The sequence below is a fragment of the Mobula hypostoma genome, chromosome 8 (assembly GCF_963921235.1).
Source record: "Mobula hypostoma chromosome 8, sMobHyp1.1, whole genome shotgun sequence".
NCBI lineage: Eukaryota > Metazoa > Chordata > Chondrichthyes > Myliobatiformes > Myliobatidae > Mobula > Mobula hypostoma.
In genome coordinates, this window is record NC_086104.1 from 10,449,119 (window position 1) to 10,468,780 (window position 19,662).

General features: G+C 47.7%; 1 protein-coding gene across 5 annotated transcripts in view; it reads right to left on the minus strand.

The window, feature by feature from the left end:
* The window catches only part of adgrg6 (adhesion G protein-coupled receptor G6), a 188,770-nt gene that overhangs the window by 55,700 nt on the left and 113,408 nt on the right, over positions 1 to 19,662 (minus strand). For all 5 annotated transcript variants that reach the window (XM_063055459.1, XM_063055458.1, XM_063055457.1 and 2 more), the window contains 5 exons: positions 18,623 to 18,762; positions 16,150 to 16,264; positions 4,496 to 4,602; positions 1,829 to 2,033; positions 879 to 1,047 (listed from right to left, as the gene is read on the minus strand). In XM_063055459.1, coding sequence (XP_062911529.1) covers positions 879 to 1,047; positions 1,829 to 2,033; positions 4,496 to 4,602; positions 16,150 to 16,264; positions 18,623 to 18,762 — 736 coding nt within the window. The remainder of the gene's footprint in view (positions 1 to 878; positions 1,048 to 1,828; positions 2,034 to 4,495; positions 4,603 to 16,149; positions 16,265 to 18,622; positions 18,763 to 19,662) is intronic.

Sequence of the window (19,662 nt, forward strand, 5' to 3'; positions counted from 1 at the left end):
CTTTGGGGCTCTAACATTTTTCTGTCATTCATTCTCTGGGTTTTTCTTCTGTTTTATGGATATCTGCAGAAAGTATACTGTATACGTTCTCTGATATTAACTGGAACCATTGAATCATTGATGACCAGGTAGATACTGTGCAAAAATCTTAGGCACACACACATATTATATATATATATAGCTAGGGTGTCCAAGACTTTTGTATAGTATTGTAACTTCAATTTACAATTTACGTTAAAAACTGAAGAGTGGGTTTTGCTCGAATGCAAATCTGCTATATTCACGTAACTCCAGAATACCCCCGAACAGCGAGCATAAAAGGCATCGAGCTCATCAGGGAGAGAATCTCATTGCCATACACTGTACTGGTCACCCTAACTATATGTGCCTAACATTTTTGCATGTAATAAGTGTCCATTGAACACCACTCCCCCATGGGAGGCAGGGATGGGCTTGTATAAGGAGAATTTCAGCCCCTCCCATCTAGCTGCCGTTTAGCTGATGATATCATGGCACCAGCGGAGTTTAAATCTCGTGGGCAGTAACTCTTTTCACTTGCAGGTAGCTGTGGACCGGGTAGACGAGGGTGCCACGGAAGCAGTAAACACAGGAGGTGTGCTGCAGTAAAGGGGGCCCGGGTGCACACGTTAGGTAAGTATTTGCCACTCTGTGAGTGTTTAGTGTCTGTTTTGTCCTGTCACGATGAGCAGTCAGTTTAGGTAAGTGCCTGTGACCAAGCTTAGATTGAAAGGTTTAGTGCCTGTCTTGTCTTGTAAATAACTAGTTAACCTACTTACTGGTAGTGAGTGCCTTCTGTCCCCATGGATTGAACCCGCCAATCTGATTTCTCACGACATTGTCCCACCCAGACATCTCACCTCTAGCTCGGACTCCTCTCCAACCTGGGACGCAATGCTGAAGGAGGTCCCATTGTACGTCTGAAAGTCGATGGCGGAGATCCCAATGGCCAGGTTGGGGGTGGTGATGCTCACCGATGGGCCGCTGAAGATCATCTTGGCAGTCAATGCGTCCACAGTCCTCAGGGCCCTGAGGGCAAGGAGGAGCAAGAAGGGCGTCAGCAGGCACAGGTCATCGGTTCTGAACCCAGCAGAGGTTAGAAATGGAATGCATCTCTTTAGGAATGAGGGGTGAATATTCCAGGGGAATGGCAGGGCAGATGTCAATATGTTCCCACTCATGGGAGAGTCAGGGGCAAGAGGACATTTGGATAAGTACAGGGATAACAAGAGTTCATTTCATTTAGAGAAACAGCACAGAACAGGCCCTTCTGGCACCAAGGGCCGTGCTGTCCAGCAACCCTCCTATTTAACACTAGCCTAATCACAGAATGGTTTACAGTGACCAATTAACCTACAAACCCTTACGTCTTTGGACTGTGAGAGGAAATCAGAGCACCCAGAAGGAACCCGTATGGTCACGGTGGGGGGGGGGGGTGGGTAATGTACAAACTCCTGACAGACAACATCAGAAATGAACTCTGAACTCGAACACCCCAACCTGTAATGGCGTCGCACTAACTGCTACAGGACCGTGGGGCCCCACATAGACGGAAATGGGCCAAGCACAGGCAAATGGGGCTACTTATGCGGGCATCTTGGTCTGCAAGATGGGCTGGAGGGCCCATTTCTTCTTGGATAGGTGTATGGATGGGAGGGATATGGAGGACTATGGTCCAGTTGCAGGGCGATGGGAGTAGGGAGAATAATAGTTTGGCATGGATTAGATGGGAGGAAGGGCCAGTTTCTGTGCTGTAGTGCTCTGTGACTCCATGCCTCAGAATTGGACCCATCTGCTGAGGGCCACTCACACTTGGGAGGATGTGGTGAGTGCGTTGTCCGAACTGGAAAGGATATTGGACAGAACTGTCAGCACAGTGGATGCCAGGGACGAGTTGATCTCGGACATGATGACGATCTGACTCAGCTTCTCCACCAGCTGGTCCACCTCCTCCCGAGTCAGACTCTTGTCCGCAGAGAGGTCCAGGAGCTGGTTGGCCACTTCAGCTGCGTTGTCTGCAGTAAGCAATGAGAAAGGGTGAAGTGTTACACTTGGGAAGATCGAACTTGCCGGCTGAGTACAAGGCCAATGGCAGGACTCTCAGCAGTGTGGAGGGACAAGGGTATTCTGGAATCCACAGTTGATAGAATGGTTGAGAACGTGTTTAGGTGTACTGGCCTTCATTAGTCCTGAGTTCAAGAATCATGAGATAATATTGCAGCTCTATAAAATGTTGGTTGAACCACAGTAGAATATTCTGTCATTTCTGGTCACCTCACTATAGTTGAAAGCTTTAGAAAGTATACAGAGATTTATCAGGATCCTGCATGGATTAGACAGCATATCTTATGAGGATAGGTGGAGCAAGCTAAGGTTTTTCTCTTTGGGGTGAAGGTGGATGCGAGGTGAATTGATAGAGGTGTAAAGAAAGAAAGAAAAGGCATCCATTAGTCTTGCCAGACCATGGATCTGCGCCTGGAAAGTCTTCACTCTCCAGTTCACTCTCCAGGGCGCAGGCCTGGGCAGGGTTGTATGGAAGACCAGCAGTTGCCCATGCTGCAAGTCTCCCCTCTCCATGACACCAATGTTGTCCAAGGGAAGGGCGTTAGGATCCATACAACTTGGCACCAGTGTCGTCACAGAGCAATGTGTGATTAAGGGCCTTGCTCAAGGACACAACACGTTGTCTTGGCTGGGGCTCGAACTCATGACCTTCAGGTCGCTAGTCCAATGCCTTAACCACTTGGCCACCTGTCCACACGATAGAGGTGTACAAGCCGATAAAAGACACTGATTGCAACACACACAAAATGCTGGAGGAACTCAGCAGGCCAGGAAATGAGTAAACTGTCAATGTTTCAGGCCGAGACCCCTCTTCAGGTCCTGATGACGAGTCTCAGTCGACTGTACTTCTCTCCATAGGTGCTGCCTGGTCTGCTGAGTTCCTCCAGCGTTTTGCGTGTGTGTTGCTTGGATTTCCAGTATCTGCAGATTTTCTTGTGTTTGAGAGGCATTGATGGAGTTGACAGACAGAGACTTTTTCCCAGGGCAGAAATGGCTAATACTAAGGGGCATTGTCTTAAGGTGACTGGAGGAAAGTACAGGGGGATGTCAGAGGGAAGTTTCTTTATACAGAGAATGGTGTGTGCCAGGGAGTGGGTGGTGGAGACAGGTACATTGGGAACTTTTAACAAACTCTTAGATAGGCACATGGGTGATAGAAAAATGGAGGGCTATGCAGGAGAAAAGATTGATCTTGGAGAAGGTTAAATCGTCAGCACGACAGCATGGGTTGAAAGGCCAATACTGTTCTATTTGTGCCATGTTCTAAATAGCTTACATAGACTCAGGCCATACAAAATCACAGGAGACCAGGATGGGGTCCTCAGATGGTTGGGGTGAGATCCTTGGGGGCCAGTTTATGGGATCACCACGGAATCATGAGTAATCAAAGGACCAATTAGTACAATCCTGTGCACTGTTCCGTGCAAACCATCGATATTGTGATTTGCAGTAATGCAAAAACAGACAAAATTTATTGTTTCGTTTGCACTGTGGATTTCCATAAGGCTGAACTGTTGCTGCTTTGTAATGCCAGCCTTCGTGGCCGAGGATCTGATCATAGTAAATCAGAGCAGATTCTTTAATTGATCACATGTACATGGAAACACACAGTGAAATGTGCCATTCGTGTTAACAGCCAACACAGCCTAAGGATGTGATGGGGCAGCCCGTAAGTGTCACACATATTCCAACGCCAACCTAGCATTCTCCAATCAGGCTTCTTACTTCTTCTCCTCACCTGCCTATCACCTCCCCCTGGTGGCCCTCCTCCTTCTTCCCTGCCTCTCATGGTCCTATCAGATTTCTTCTTCTTCAGCACTTTACCTTTTCCACCTATCACTTCCCAACTTCTTACTTCATCCATCGCCCCTGACTGGTTTCACCTATCACCTTCTAGCTCATACTCCTTCCCTTTCCCCCTTCTTATTCTGGCATCTTTCCACTTCCTTTCCAGTCCTAATGAAGGGTCTCGAGCTGAAACATCAACTGTTTATTCATTTCCATAGATTCTGCCTCACATATTGCGTTCCTCCAACATTTTGTGTGTGTTGCCAAATTAGCATGCACACAATGCTCAGCAAAACAATACGAGCAGCAACAAGATAAGAACACCAATAAAACAACACCAGCAAAACAAGCTCCTTTCCTCCCTAACACACACAGACAGGTTCGATAGTCAGGAGAGTCTGGCTTCAGGCCTCCAACCTTCAGACACAGTATAGGCCTCCAACCTTCAAACCCAGTACAGGCCACCTCTGGGCTTCCAGTCTCCAGCATTAGTACAGCTCGCCTATGGGCCTCCATCCTCTATCCCTAGGACAGACCACCTCTAGGCCTTCAGCTTCCAGACAACTTGATCATCTCTATTCAGCAGCATTGCTCCTTGAGTTAAATAAAAATTCATGGGAATTACCTGCAGTCACCACCGGGAGGTCACTGACGTTGAAGTTGGGGCTGATGGAACAGTTGCTCAGGTCAGGTGGCTCCCAGTAGGACGTGTAATTCTGCACGTTTAAAGTGCTGTTGAGGCAAGCAAAAGATTACAATTAGAGCTACATGTCAGCCACAGACCAAATGTCCCGTTTCACGTTGGAGGATCGGTATAGAGTTGCAATGTATTTTTCCGAAGGTCAGGCAGTTTGGGAATGGAATAATCGCAGCTGTTTCTGGGTCCAACATCTCGGGGTGGACATTGGCTCTAGAAGGGTCTCAGGATTTTCTCACACTATTTTCTTCTATAACTATCTCTTAGAGTCATAGAGAAACAGGCCCCTCAGTCCGTGCCGAACTGTTATTCTGCCTAGTCCCATCGAAATGCACCTGGACCGTAGCCATCCATGTATGTATTCAAACTACTCTTAAAATCGAACCTTCATCCATCACTTCTACTGGCAGCTTGTTCCAGACTCTCACTACCCTCTGAGTGAAGTCCCCCTCATGTTCCACTTGAACATTTCACCTTTCACCCTTAACCCATGACCTCTAGTTCTAGTCTCATCCAACCTCAGTGGAAAAGGCCTGCTTGTATTTATCCTATCGATACCCCTCATAATTTTGTATACTTATAATTATTATCATATTAGCTGATCATTGTTATCTTATGTTTAAATGTTTAAAATCCATTTGGACAGGAACTAGAATCAAAGTTATTCAGCACTGAACTAGGCCCATCAGCTTGTCCATACTGACCAAATTGTGTAACTGAGCCAGTCCCATTTGGCCCACATCACACTATACTTGCTTTCTCTACACCTATCCATCTGTCTTGAGTAAATCCTGATCAAAGACCTTGGATAGCTCTCATATTCCATCCCATGCACCATCAGCCTACAGGCCATGCCATCCAGGAACTTGAGCTAATATTATTTTTTGCAACTATATGTGCTACCGTAACTATATGGACTGTGCGTGTCTGTGCTTTGCACTTAGTCCCAGAGGAACAACACTTCGTTCAGCTGTATACATGGTTGAATTACAAATTAAGTTGAACTTGAACTTTAACTCTCCACGTAGATGCTTCTGCCTGACTTGCTGAGTTCTTCCTGCATGTTGTCTGTGTGCTATTCTCAACATTGTACTGGTACACACCTCTACCATTTCCTCTGGCAGCGTATTCCATATACTCTGCACGCTCTGGCTGAAAAGCTTGCTCCAAAAAGTTCCCTTTAAATCATTCCCCACTCACTTTTAACCTATGACCTCTAGTTTGGATACTCTGGGGAAAAGAATGTGCCTTTCACAACTCAATAAACCCCTACAAAGTCGGGTCTCAGCCTCCTGTGATCCAGAGACAAAAAATGTCACAACCTATCCAGCTCCTCCTTTTTGCTCAAGCCCAGCAGTCCGGGAAACATCCCTTTTCGGTTTAATGAAGTAATGGGATTAAAATCATGCAGGGGTCTCCAGCAAAGACCAACTATCTCTTCTCTTGAGGGAAACATCTTTTGAGAGGGAGTATTACCCTTGCTCTACACTCAGTAGCACCTGCTCATTAACGCAAATATCTGATCAGCCAATCATGTGGCAGCAACTCAATGTATAAAAGCATGCAGGCATGGTCAAGAGGTTCAGTTAAATGGGCATATTATGCTTAATTATTACTTATATCTTGTTGGAAAACATGTTGTGCAGATTTTGTCATCATTATGAAACAGTTGAGCACATTCTAATACAGTGTGAAGCGTATAAAGTTGAAAGAAATTAAATGCAGGCTTCACAACTCTCTTTGGAGGTTGATAGTTTTCTTTTAAATCTTTATTAACTTATGGGAGGGCTTGTTGGGGCAATTTAGTTTCCATTTGATAAAGAACTAGTAAGAGTTTTATTTCCCAATTCTCTACACCAGACTCCAGTCCAGTTGGTGGTGGTAATGCACCACCAAATGGACAGTTGAACTGCCAACTGCCATTAAAAGTTAGAAGAAGTTCAGTTGTTGTTCAGACCAAACATCAGAATGGGGAAGAAATGTGATCTAAATGATGAATAAACTCTTCTCAGGTTTCCAGCCAGGTACAGGTATCAATTATAACCAATGTTTCGATGACAAATTCTGTTTGGTCCAGTGGTATTTATACCCCATCATCCATTTCTCTTGATTGGTTAGTCCTTATCCAATAAGGTTGCCCTTGTTTACTATCGAATTCCAGTTCTTATTTGGAACAAGACCTCCATCTTTGTTAAAATTCTTTTCCTCTAGTTTTATTTCAATGGCTTCCTTTATCAGGCAGTCCCGAAACCCATTAGTTTTGTGCCATCAAAGTCAGTCCTATGGCCATTGCAAATGTAGTGTTCTGCTACCACCAATTTCTCCAAGTAACCCAAATGGTTACACCTCCTATGCCCCTCGATGCTTGTTTCCACTGTGCAGCCTATCTGACCGATATACGCTGCTCCTTGTTCACAAGGAATCCTGTAAACGCCAACCCACCTGAGTCCCAGGTCATCTTTGGCTCACATAAGCTGTGATTTGGACTTCCTTATGGGTTTGTGGGTGGTATTAATCACTGGGAAAGCATTACATCCTTTCTTTACAGAGCATGTTGTGAAAAACAAAAACAAAATCCAGTGAGCAGCAGTTCTGTGGTTGAAAAACCTTGTTACGAGAGAGGTGGGAGCAGAATGGTCAGACAGGTTCAAGCTGATGGGAAGGTGACAATAACTTACATAGCCATGTATTACAACAGTAAAAGCATTCTCTGAACACACAATGCATTGAAACTTGGAAGTGGATGGGCTACAGCAGCAGAAGACCATAAATATACACTCAGTGGCTACTTAATTATGTCCATGTGGTGTAAAGTGGCCGCAAGTGTATGATTCTATTGTAGGTAGGCCATTGAAGGAGACTGTTCAGCCCATTGAGTCAATGCTGGCACACTGAGCAATCCCATTAATCCCATTTCCTTCCTTACTGGTTGCTCGATTCACCAAATGATACCGAGCATGAAGATCACAGGTAGATAGGGTTGCAGAGAGAACTTTAGGCACATTGACCTTCAGAGTACCGAGTATGGGAGTTGCTGAAGATTTTGCTAAGGCCTAATTTGGAGCATTGTTTGCAGTTCTTCTCACCTACCTAATGGAAAGAGATGAATAAGATTGAAAGAATACAGAAAAAATTTACGAGGATGTTACCGGGACTAGAGGACCTGAGTTGTAGAGAAAGATTGAATAAGTTAGGATTTTGTTCCCTGGAGCATAGGAAAATCAGGGATGATTTGATAGAGGTTTACAAAGTTATGTGGGTATATATAGGGTAAATGCAAGCAGGCTTTTTCCACTGAGGTTAGATGAGACTAGAACTAGATAACATTGGTTAAGGGTGAAAGATGAAATGTTTAAGGAGAATCTGGGAGGGAATTTCTTCACTCAGGGGATGGTGCAAGTACGGAACGAACGGCCAGCAGAAGTGGTAGAATTAGGTTCGATGGCAACATTTAAGAGAAGTTTCAATAAGCACATAGAGGAGAAGGGTATGGAGGGCAATGGTCCAGGTGGGGTCGTTGCAACTAGACAGAATAATAGTTTGGCACGGTCTAGATGGGCTGAAGGGCCTGTTTCTGTTCTGTAGTGCTCTATGACTCTATGAAATGTTAGATTACCAAAACAGGTGTCCATTGCCTGAATTCACTGAAGCGCAGGAATTCACAGGCTGTGGCGACCCACTTTCTAGCACCCACGAACCGGCTCACGAAACAGCGCCCGCAGGCAGAGGGCCGGCAGCAAAAAGGGCGCAAGGCCATCTTCACCAGCAGGGGGAAAATCCCGCGCAGAAAGGGTCTGGGAATATGCATTCCCCACAGTAGTCCCGCCCAGGGAGGGCGGGAACGGGAAGGTTTTAAAGCGGGCCGCGAAGTTTGAATAAATCTCTTTCATCGCAACTCTAACTCACCGACTCCGTGTGGTTATTCTAGCGCTGTGTGTAGCACATCGCTACAATTGGTGACCCCGACGGCCCAAACGATATTTGGACCAGAGATGACCGACGCTGCATCTGTTCACGCAGTTTCGTTAAAACTGCCAAGCTTCTGGACGCTGCGACACCATTTATGGTTCGAACAAGCAGAAGCACAATTTCACATTCGGCAGATAACCTCGGAGTCCACTCGCTACTACTACGTGCTGAGCTCCCTCGACCAGGAGACTGCTGCACAAGTTGAGGAGTTTATACAGTCGCCCCCGGAGGACGGTAAATACACAGCATTCAAAACCCTGCTCATAAGGACTTTCGGACTGTCACGGCGTGAACGAGCACGCCGCTTAATGCACCTGGATGGTTTGGGAGACAGGCCGCCGTCAGCATTAATGAACGAGATGCTGGCCCTGGCTGAAGGACACAAACCCTGCCTCATGTTTGAGCAGGCGTTCCTAGAGCAACTGCCCAAGGACATATGTCCGATGCAGATTTCAGCGACCCCCGGGAGGTGGCGGCCCGAGCAGATGTGCTGTGGAATGCCAGGAAAGAGAGAGGGGCATCCGTCGGACAGATCACCAAGCCGTGTGCCCAACGACAGACCAGACCAGACCCGGCAGCAGAGCCGACAAAACCCGGCGACGGGAGTGAGGAGCCCAACGAACAATGGTGTTTCCACCACCAGCGGTGGGGCACGGAGGCCCGCCGCTGCAGACCGCCCTGCAAATTCCCGGGAAACGCCAGGGCCAGCCGCCGCTGATCGCTACGGCGACTGGCCATCAGGACAGCCTCCTGTACGTCTGGGACAAGCAGTCGGGACGCCGCTTTTTGGTCGACACCGGAGCGGAGATCAGCGTCTTACCTCCAACGAGTTACGACACCCGCAACAGAGAACCGGGACCCACCCTGAGGGCCGCTAATGGCAGCACAATACGAACCTACGGCACCCGCACGGTGCGGCTACAGTTCAGCTCCAGCCGGTTCACGTGAGACTTCACACTGGCCGCCGTGGCCCAACCACTGCCGGGGGCAGATTTTCTACGAGCCCACAGCCTGCTGGTCGACTTGCAAGGGAAGCGATCAGTCCACGCCAAGACTTTTCAAACGTTCTCCCTGGGTGAAGCACGGTTGCCAGCCCCACACCTGGACTCCATCACGCTGTCCGACGATGAATTCACCAGGGTCCTGGCGGATTTCCCATCAGTACTGACACCGCAGTTCACGGCAGCCATGCCCAGACACGGAGTACAGCACCACATCCCGACCCAGGGACCACCCCTCCACGCCCGTGCTCGAAGGCTTCCCCTGGACAAGCTCCGACTGGCGAAGGAGGAGTTCAAGAAGATGGAGCAATTAGGGATCATACGACGGTCCGACAGCCCATGGGCCTCCCCCCTTCACATGGTGCCGAAGGCAACGGGGGGCTGGAGACCATGCGGTGACTACCGCAGACTGAACGAGGCTACAACGCCAGACCGCTACCCTGTGCCGCACATTCAAGACTTCGCAGCAAACCTACACGGCGCAAGGATCTTTTCCAAGGTAGACCTCGTCCGGGGATACCATCAAATCCCTGTACATCCGGACGACATCCCCAAAACAGCACTTATCACCCCGTTCGGACTTTTCGAATTCCTCCGAATGCCGTTTGGTGTAAAGAATGCCGCACAGACTTTCCAGCGGCTAATGGACGCGGTGGGACGCGACCTGGACCTTGCATTCATCTATTTGGACGACATCCTCATAGCCAGCAGTAGTCGGCAGGAATATCTGTCCCACCTCCGCCAGCTCTACTCCCGCCTGAGTGAATTCGGCCTTACAATCAACCCAGCCAAATGCCAGTTCGGACTCGACACCATCGACTTCCTAGGCCACAGGATTACTAAAGACGGGGCAACCCCGCTGCCCGCCAAGGTAGACGCGGTCCGCAACTTCCCCCGACCCAACACAATCAAAGGCTTGCAGGAATTCGTGGGTATGGTGAATTTCTACCACTGTTTCCTCCCCTCAGCAGCCCGAACCATGCGCCCCTTGTTCACTCTAATGTCGGGTAAGGGCAAGGACATTACCTGGAACGAAGAGGCCGCAACCGCTTTCGTTAAAACCAAAGAAGCCTTGGCAAACGCCGCGATGCTAGTGCACCCTAGAACGGACTTTCCTACTGCCCTCACGGTGGACGCATCCAACACAGCGGTCGGTGGAGTGCTGGAACAACTCATCGAGGGTCGCTGGCAACCCCTGGCGTTCTTCAGCAAACACCTATGACCACCCGAACTCAAATACAGTGCTTTCGACCGGGAGCTATTGGCACTATACCTGGCAATCCGGCATTTCAGGTACTTCTTAGAAGGTAGGCCCTTCACCGCGTTCACAGACCACAAACCGCTTACCTTTGCGTTCACTAAGGTGTCCGACCCCTGGTCGTCCCGCCAGCAGCGACATCTGTCCTACATCTCCGAGTACACGATGGACATCCGGCATGTCTCTGGAAAGAACACTGTCGTGGCAGACGCACTTTCCAGACCTTCCATACAGGCCCTGTCCCAGGGGGTGGACTATGCAGCGCTGGCAGAGGCACAGCAGGCAGACACTGAGATCCCCAGTTACAGGACTGCAGTCTCCGGTTTGCAGCTCCAAGACCTCCCCGTAGGCCCAGGTGAGAGGACCCTACTGTGTGATGTAGCTACCAGCCAACCCCGCCCCGTCGTCCCAGCAGCCTGGCGCCGGCGGGTGTTCGGGTCCATTCACAACTTAGCGCACCCCTCCATCAGGACAACTGTCCGGCTGGTCTCCAACAGGTTCGTGTGGCATGGACTTCGTAAACAGGTCAGTGAATGGGCCAAAACGTGCATGCAGTGCCAAACGGCCAAGGTGCAGCGGCACACCAAGGCTCCACCGCAGCGGTTCGAACCCACCCGCCGGAGGTTCGACCACATCCATGTGGATATCGTGGGGCCCCTGCCAGTGTCACGAGGAGCGCGGTACCTCCTAACTATGATAGACCGGTTCACCAGATGGCCAGAGGCAGTCCCGCTCAGCGACACCACCTCCGAATCCTGCGCCCGAGCACTGATCGCAACCTGGGTAGCACACTTCAGGGTACCAGCCCACATTACCCCCGACAGGGGCGCCCAGTTCACCTCCAGCCTGTGGTCGGCTATGGCCAGACTTTTAGGAACACAGCTACACCCACACAACTGCCTACCACCCACAGTCGAACGGACTAGTGGAGCGCTTCCACCGTCACCTGAAATCGGCTCTCATGGCCCGCCTGGAGGGGCCTAACTGGGTGGCCGAGCTTCCCTGGGTCCTGCTCGGAATCCGCACGGCATCCAAAGAGGATCTGCACACCTCGTCGGCCGAGTTGGTGTACGGCGCACCCCTGGTCGTCCCAGGAGAGTTCATACCAGCCCCAAGGGGGCAAGAGGAAGAACCCACAGCAGTCCTGGACAGACTACGGGAGAGGCTCGGTAACCTGGCCCCCATCCCCACTTCACAGCACGGACAGAGCCCGACCTGTGTACCCAAAGACCTGCAGAACTGTAAGTTTCTTTTTGTACGACGGGGCGGACACCGGGCACCGCTACAGCGGCCCTACGAGGGGCCGTTTAAGGTGATCAGGAACAACGGGTCCACGTTCGTGCTGGACATTGGGGGGAGAGAGGAGGTTTTCACGGTGGACCGACTCAAACCGGCCCATGTGGACTTGGCGCAACCGGTCCAGGCTCAGGCACTGCGGCGCAGGGGCAGACCCCCCAAACAGAGGCCGATCCAGACTGTGGACATTGGGGGAGGTATCGCCGGTTCTGGGGGGGGGGGGGTTATGTGGAGACCCACTTTCTGGCACCCACGAACCGGCTCACGAAACAGCGCACGCAGGCAGAGGGCCGGCCCCAAAAAGGGCGCCAGGCCATCTTCACCAGCAGGGGGAAAATCCCGCGCAGAAAGGGTCTGGGAATATGCATTCCCCACAGCAGTCCCGCCCAGGGAGGGCGGGAACGGGAAGGTTTTAAAGCGGGCCGCGAAGTTTGAATAAATCTCTTTTATCGCAACTCTAACTCACCGACTCCGTGTGGTTATTCTAGCGCTGTGTGTAGCATATCGCTACAAGGCATTCAACACTTCTCTTCCATGCCAGTCTCCAAAGAGGTTATTGAAGTCATTGGGCAGTACGAACAAGTATGTTCTAATTTCAGGGTTACCTTTTGTAGATGCATCTTGTTTACATGTGTAACATATGCACCATCAGTAATGTGGCTTGGCAGAATTAAATGTTTACATTTCAAACTTATTTATATTTTACAGAACTTTACTTGAAGCAATGAGATTGCAAAACAACTCAGTGCAATACTAATGAGATAAATATGGTAACACAACTTAAAACACAAGAGCAACACACACAAGACATGCAGCAGGCCAGGCAGCATCTATAGAAAGATGGATTTCCAGCATCTGTAGATTTGATCTTGTTTGTCAAAACTCAAGATATTCTGCAGATGTTGGAAATCCAGATTAACATACATCAATTTAAAAAAGGAGGGAGAGAGAAACGGGGGAATTATAGACCGGTTAGCCTAACGTCGGTGGTGGGGAAACTGCTAGAGTCAGTTATCAAAGATGTGATAACAGCACATTTGGAAAGCGGTGAAATGATCGGACAAAGTCAGCATGGATTTGTGAAAGGAAAATCACGTCTGATGAATCTCATAGAATTTTTTGAGGATGTAACTAGTAGAGTGGATAGGGGAGAACCAGTGGATGTGGTATATTTGGATTTTCAAAAGGCTTTTGATGAGGTCCCACACAGGAGATTAGTGTGCAAACTTAAAGCACACGGTATTGGGGGTAAGGTATTGATGTGGATAGAGAATTGGTTGGCAGACAGGAAGTAAAGAGTGGGAAGAAACGGGACCTTTTCAGAATGGCAGGCAGTGACTAGTGGGGTACCGCAAGGCTCAGTGCTGGGACCCCAGTTGTTTACAATATATATTAATGACTTGGATGAGGGAATTAAATGCAGCATCTCCAAGTTTGCGGATGACACGAAGCTGGGTGGCAGTGTTAGCTGTGAGGAGGATGCTAAGAGGATGCAGGGTGACTTGGATAGGTTAGGTGAGTGGGCAAATTCATGGCAGATGAAATTTAATGTGGATAAATGTGAAGTTATCCAGTTTGGTGGCAAAAACAGGAAAACAGATTATTATCTGAATGGTGGCCGATTAGGAAAAGGGGAGGTGCAACGAGACCTGGGTGTCATTATACACCAGTCATTGAAAGTGGGCATGCAGGTACAGCAGGCGGTGAAAAAGGCGAATGGTATGCTGGCATTTATAGCAAGAGGATTCGAGTACAGGAGCAGGGAGGTACTACTGCAGTTGTACAAGGCCTTGGTGAGACCACACCTGGAGTATTGTGTGCAGTTTTGGTCCCCTAATCTGAGGAAAGACATCCTTGCCATAGAGGGAGTACAAAGAAGGTTCACCAGATTGATTCCTGGGATGGCAGAACTTTCATATGATGAAAGACTGGATGAACTAGGCTTATACTCGTTGGAATTTAGAAGATTGAGGGGGGATCTGATTGAAACGTATAAAACCCTAAAGGGATTGGACAGGCTAGATGCAGGAAGATTGTTCCCAATATTGGGGAAGTCCAGAACGAGGGGTCACAGTTTGAGGATAAAGGGGAAGCCTTTTAGGACCGAGATTAGGAAAAACTTCTTCACACAGAGAGTGGTGAATCTGTGGAATTCTCTGCCACAGGAAACAGTTGAGGCCAGTTCATTGGCTATATTTAAGAGGGAGTTAGATATGGCCCTTGTGGCTAAAGGGATCAGGGGGTATGGAGGGAAGGCTGGTACAGGGTTCTGAGTTGGGTGATCAGCCATGATCATATTGAATGGTGGTGCAGGCTCCAAGGGCCAAATGGCCTACTCCTGCACCTATTTTCTATGTTTCTATGTTTAAATGCTGTATAAATGATGTCAGTCAACAGATTGGCTCCAGGGATAGAGACTGAGAGATTGAGGAATGGGAGAGAGGTGTCTCCAATGGACCAAATGAAAGTTGGAGGCAAAATTGATGAAATTGAGGAACTCAGGACTGGTGCATGGAGCAGCCAATGCAGTCATCAATGTGGCACAGGAAGAGTTGGGGAGCGTTACCAGTGAAGACTTGGAACAGAGACTTTTCCAACCACATTGCTACACCTTGGGTTTGGAGACTATTGGAAGAACTGAAAGAGAAATTGTTGTGTGTGGACCAGTTCCACCAAATAGCGGAGAGTTCTGGTGGAGTTGAAGCTGTAACACAACTCATTTTTCAGTTACTTTCAATTCAAAGCTTATGAGAGAAAGGTTGAGCATATCTCACAATTAAAGAAGTTGCCTTATAATTGAAGACTTAAGAGAACTTTGGATGTATATGGAAGGGAATAGTCCAAGTGTGGGTCAATGGGACTTAACAGCACAATGGTTTCCTTCTTATACTGCTCTATGGCTCTATGACTCCAGTGCTCTAGAGCAGCAGTTCCCAACTATTTTTTATGGCACGGACTAATACCATTAAGCAGGAGGTCCATGGACCCCAGGTTGGAAACCCTTGCTCTAGATAGTGTTGTAGAACTGAGAAACCGAGGGGTAGAGGTGCACAGACAGTTGTGGAGGCCAAATCATTGGGTATATTTAAACTGGAGGTTGATAGGTTCTTGATTAGTCAGGGCATCAAAGGTTATGGGAAGAAGGCAGGAGAATGGGTTAAGAGGGCCAGTAAATCAGCCATGACAGAACGGTGAAGTAGACTTGATGAGCCAGGTGGCCTAATCCTGCCCTTATGTCTTATAGTCTTATGGTCTACATATTTCCCTGAAAATGGCGTCTGAAATGCATCCTTCACCATGATGATGTGACCACATGTAGAGTATTGTGCACTGGCACTGGAGAGGGTCCAGAGGAGGTTCACAAGAATCAAAGGGTTAACGTAAGTACTGTAGTTCTGGCTCCCAGGATGCCCTGGTAATGAAAAAGTTAACATGTGCATGTCATATGCATGTCTTTCCATAAAGGCTAACAGAAATCAGGAATTCTACAAGCCATGTAGCTTGTAAGGCAGGTAGAGAACAGGCTATGTTAGATGGTCATACATTGAGATTAGAGTGATTAGGTCACACAGCACAGAGAAGATGGATAAAGATTAAAGATTAGCTTTACTTGGCACACGCATATCGAAACATGCAGTGAAATGCATCACTTGCATCAAATCAAATCAGTGAGGATTCTGCTGGGCAAGTTTCGCCATGTTTCCAGCACCAACATAGCATGCCCACAGCTCACTAACACATGGGTAGGTGTTCTTGGACTGTGGGAGGAAACCGGAGCACCCGGAGAAAACCCACACAGTCACAGGGAGAACGTACAAACTCCTTACAGACAGTAGTGGGAATCGAACCCTGATCTTACAGCTGGTGCTTTATATCATTAATTGCTATGCTACCATGTCGCCTCAGTTAGAAAATAAATGCTTCAGCCCCACTAAACCATGCCGACCATGATTCCCAGCTCCCATTTACCCATGTTTAGCCCATAAACATTTCCTACCCATGTATGCTTATAGAATAATTGGCCATGAACAGGTTAAAAATGTTTGGAGGAGGGTTACCATTTCCTGCTTGCGTACAGGCCTCGATTTGACAGGCAGGACAGGACCTGAATGTTGCTTGGTCTGGTCTCCGTCCACTTGTATTGACTGGGGTTTTCATCAGCAGAACAGTTCACTGTGGATAAAGAACACGAAGTATGAGTGTCAGTTTTAAAATAAGAGAGTATGTTCAATGTAATATACATTTTAATGCAAGAGAGCCTAGGTCAATGGTGGATACAGTCCAATCCATCACAGGCAAAACCCTCCCCACTTATATGAAGCACGTCTAACATGAAGAGCTGCTACAGAAATCAGCATCCATCACCAAGGAACCCTACCATGCTCTCAGCTCACTACTGCCATCGGGAAGGAGGTTTACGACCCAGACTAACAGGTTCAAGAACAGCTATTACCCTTCAGCCAGCATGGATAATTTTACTCACAACTCTGAACTGATTCTACAAGCTACAGACTCACTTCAAAGATCTACATCTCATGCTCTCAGTGTCTGTTCATTCAATATTTGCTACGTCATATGACTTGGCTGATCATGGTCTTTCCAAGACCATGACTGTTCTTGGCAAATTTTTCTTCAGAAGTGGTTTAGAAACATAGAAACATAGAAAATAGGTGCAGGAGTAGGCCATTCGGCCCTTCGAGCCTGCACCGCCATTCAGTATGATCATGGCTGATCAAATAACTCAGAACCCTGTACCAGCCTTCCCTCCATACCCCCTGATCCCTTTAGCCACAAGGGCCATATCTAACTTCCTCTTAAATATAGCCAATGAACTGGCCTCAACTGTTTCCTGTGGCAGAGAATTCCACAGATTCACCACTCTCTGTGTGAAGAAGTTTTTCCTAATCTCGGTCCTAAAAGGCTTCCCCTTTATCCTCAAACTGTGACCCCTCCTTCTGAACTTCCCCAATCTCGGGAACAATCTTCCTGCATTGCTTTCTTCTGGGCAGTGGCTTTACAAGACGGATGATCCCAGTCATTATCAATACTCTTTAGAGATTGTCTGCCTGGCATCAGTGGTCACATAACCAGGACTTGTGATATGCACCAGCTGCTCATGTGACCATCCACCACCTGCTCCCATAGCTTCACATGACCCTGATTGAGGGGCTAAGCAGGTACTATACCTTGCCCAAGGATGACCTGCTGGTGAGCAGGGGGAAGGACCACTTTACACTTTCCTTGGTAGAGGTGCATCTCCACACCATCACCCAATACACTCATTAGCCACTTTATTAGGTACACCTGTACACCCACTTGTTAATGCAAATATCTAATCAGTCAATCACGTGTCAGCAACTCAACGCATAGAAGAATGCAGACATGGTTCAGTTGCTGTTCAGACTAAACATCAGAATGGGGAAGAAATGTGATCGAAGTGACTTTGACCACGGAATGATTGTTGGTGCCAGACAGGGTGGTTTGAGTATCTCGGAAACTGCTGATCTCCTGGGATTTTCACGCATCATAGTTTCTAGAGTTTACAGAGAATTGTGAGAAAAACAAAAAAAAAATCCAGTGAACGGCAGTTCTGTGAGCGAAAAGACATTTTTTATGAAAGATGTCAGAGGAGAATGACCATACTAGTTCAGGCTGACAGGAAAGTGACAGTAATTCAACCAACCAAGTGTTACAACAGTGATGTGCAGAAAAGCATCTCTGAATGCACAACACATTCTACCTTGAAGCAGGTGGGATACAGCAGCAGAAGATGACGAACATACTCTCAGTGACCACCTTACTAGGTACAGGAGGTAGCTAACAAAGTGGCCACCAAATGTAATGTCTCAACTCGTACTCAATGTCCTGACAGATGAGCACCAATGTGGTAAATGCCTTTTTCACCATAAATGTTGCACCATTTCCAACTTAAATACTCAAACATCAGGTTTCCCACAAGCAGTCCTACCTACCTTCCATGTTCCATCCTTGGACTCATTTTACACTGCACGCTGTCGGAGCAGTGCTGCCAGGATAATCAAGGACACGACCCACCCAGCCAACACACTTTTCGACCCTCTTCCCTCTGGGAGAAGGCTTAGGAGCTTGAAGACTTGTACGGCCAGATTTGGGAACGGCTTCTTTCCAACTGTGATAAGACCGCTGAACGGACCCTGACCCGGATCTGGGCCGTACCCTCCAAATATCCGGACCTGCCTCTCGTTTTTCTTGCACTACCTTACTTTCCATTTTCTATTTTCTATTTATGATTTATAATTTAAATATTTAATAGTTACTATCGATTTGTATTCCAGGGAGCGCGAAGCGCAGAATCAAATATCGCTGTGATGATTGTACGCTCCAATATCAATTGTTTGGAGACAATAAAGTATAAAGTATAAAATATCTCCCACAAATCTTCTCTCTCCTCAAGGAAGGATCCCAAAATTGTTGTGTTTTTGAAGGAACTCAACTCAGTCTGCGTGTGCTACTAAACCATTGCAAAAGACACAACCATAATAATTCACTCACCCATGGGTTGAACGATGATGTCGTCAATGGACAGGTTGTTCCCAATGAGAGAAGATCTGTTCATCAGTCTCTCCTGGACCACACTTCCCTCCAGGTAAATTTTGGTGACGTTGTGATGAAGAATGGCCTCGCAGTGATAACTGAGGACAGAATATTATGTGAGAAATGATAATGTATTTCAGTTTGATTCAGTTCAGAACTGAAGTGTATGGAAAGAAATGCAGGAGGGTCAGCATGTCTCCTCCAGTAATTAGAAGAACGAGAAGTCACAAAGCTCATCCAAGAGGCTGGATGGAGGGAGGAGGTTTCCTTTGGCTGAGGACCCACTGTCTCAGAAAAATGGCAAGGAATTGAACTGGAATTGATTTATTATTGTCAAAGAACACAGGACATAGAATAGTAACAGCACAGTACAGGACCTTCAGCCCATGATGTTGTAATGAATGACCTCTTAACCTACTCCATGTCATGGTTCCGTTTGGTTGTTCCCCTTTAATGCTCCTTTCTCCCTGATTATGCCCTAATTACAGCCATTAGAATGCCAATTGCTGCTAGTTTACTTAATGACGGTACACCTGGTTTGCATCAGAGACTGTGAAATAAGCACGATGGCGTCACTACACAGGTCGCCAATTTGTTAGTCTATTCTTGTGTGATACTTCGTTCTCTCATCCGCTTAAAACCGTTAGTTCTAAGATAAGTTCCAAGTTCTGCTCTAGTTTCAAGATAGTCCCTGTAGATCCCGTCTCCTTGTCAAGATTCCTCCGGTTTGCTGTTCTATGTTCACGTCTACATCAGCATCCCCAACTCAGTCGACGTGCCGGTGTCCTGCACTTGGGTTCTCCTCAGTCGCCCCGTGCAACACTCCAAGATCAATCTAATCCTTCATTCCCATATAGGTCTTTAGTTTTCTTTCATCCAAGTACCTATCTAAGTGTCTGTACCTGTCCCTTCGGCTTGCACAAGTTCCAGAATCCTCCATTCTCTGCATATTCGCGAGTCTATCTAAGTGACTGTGTTGAGTATAGTATTGTTGCTGC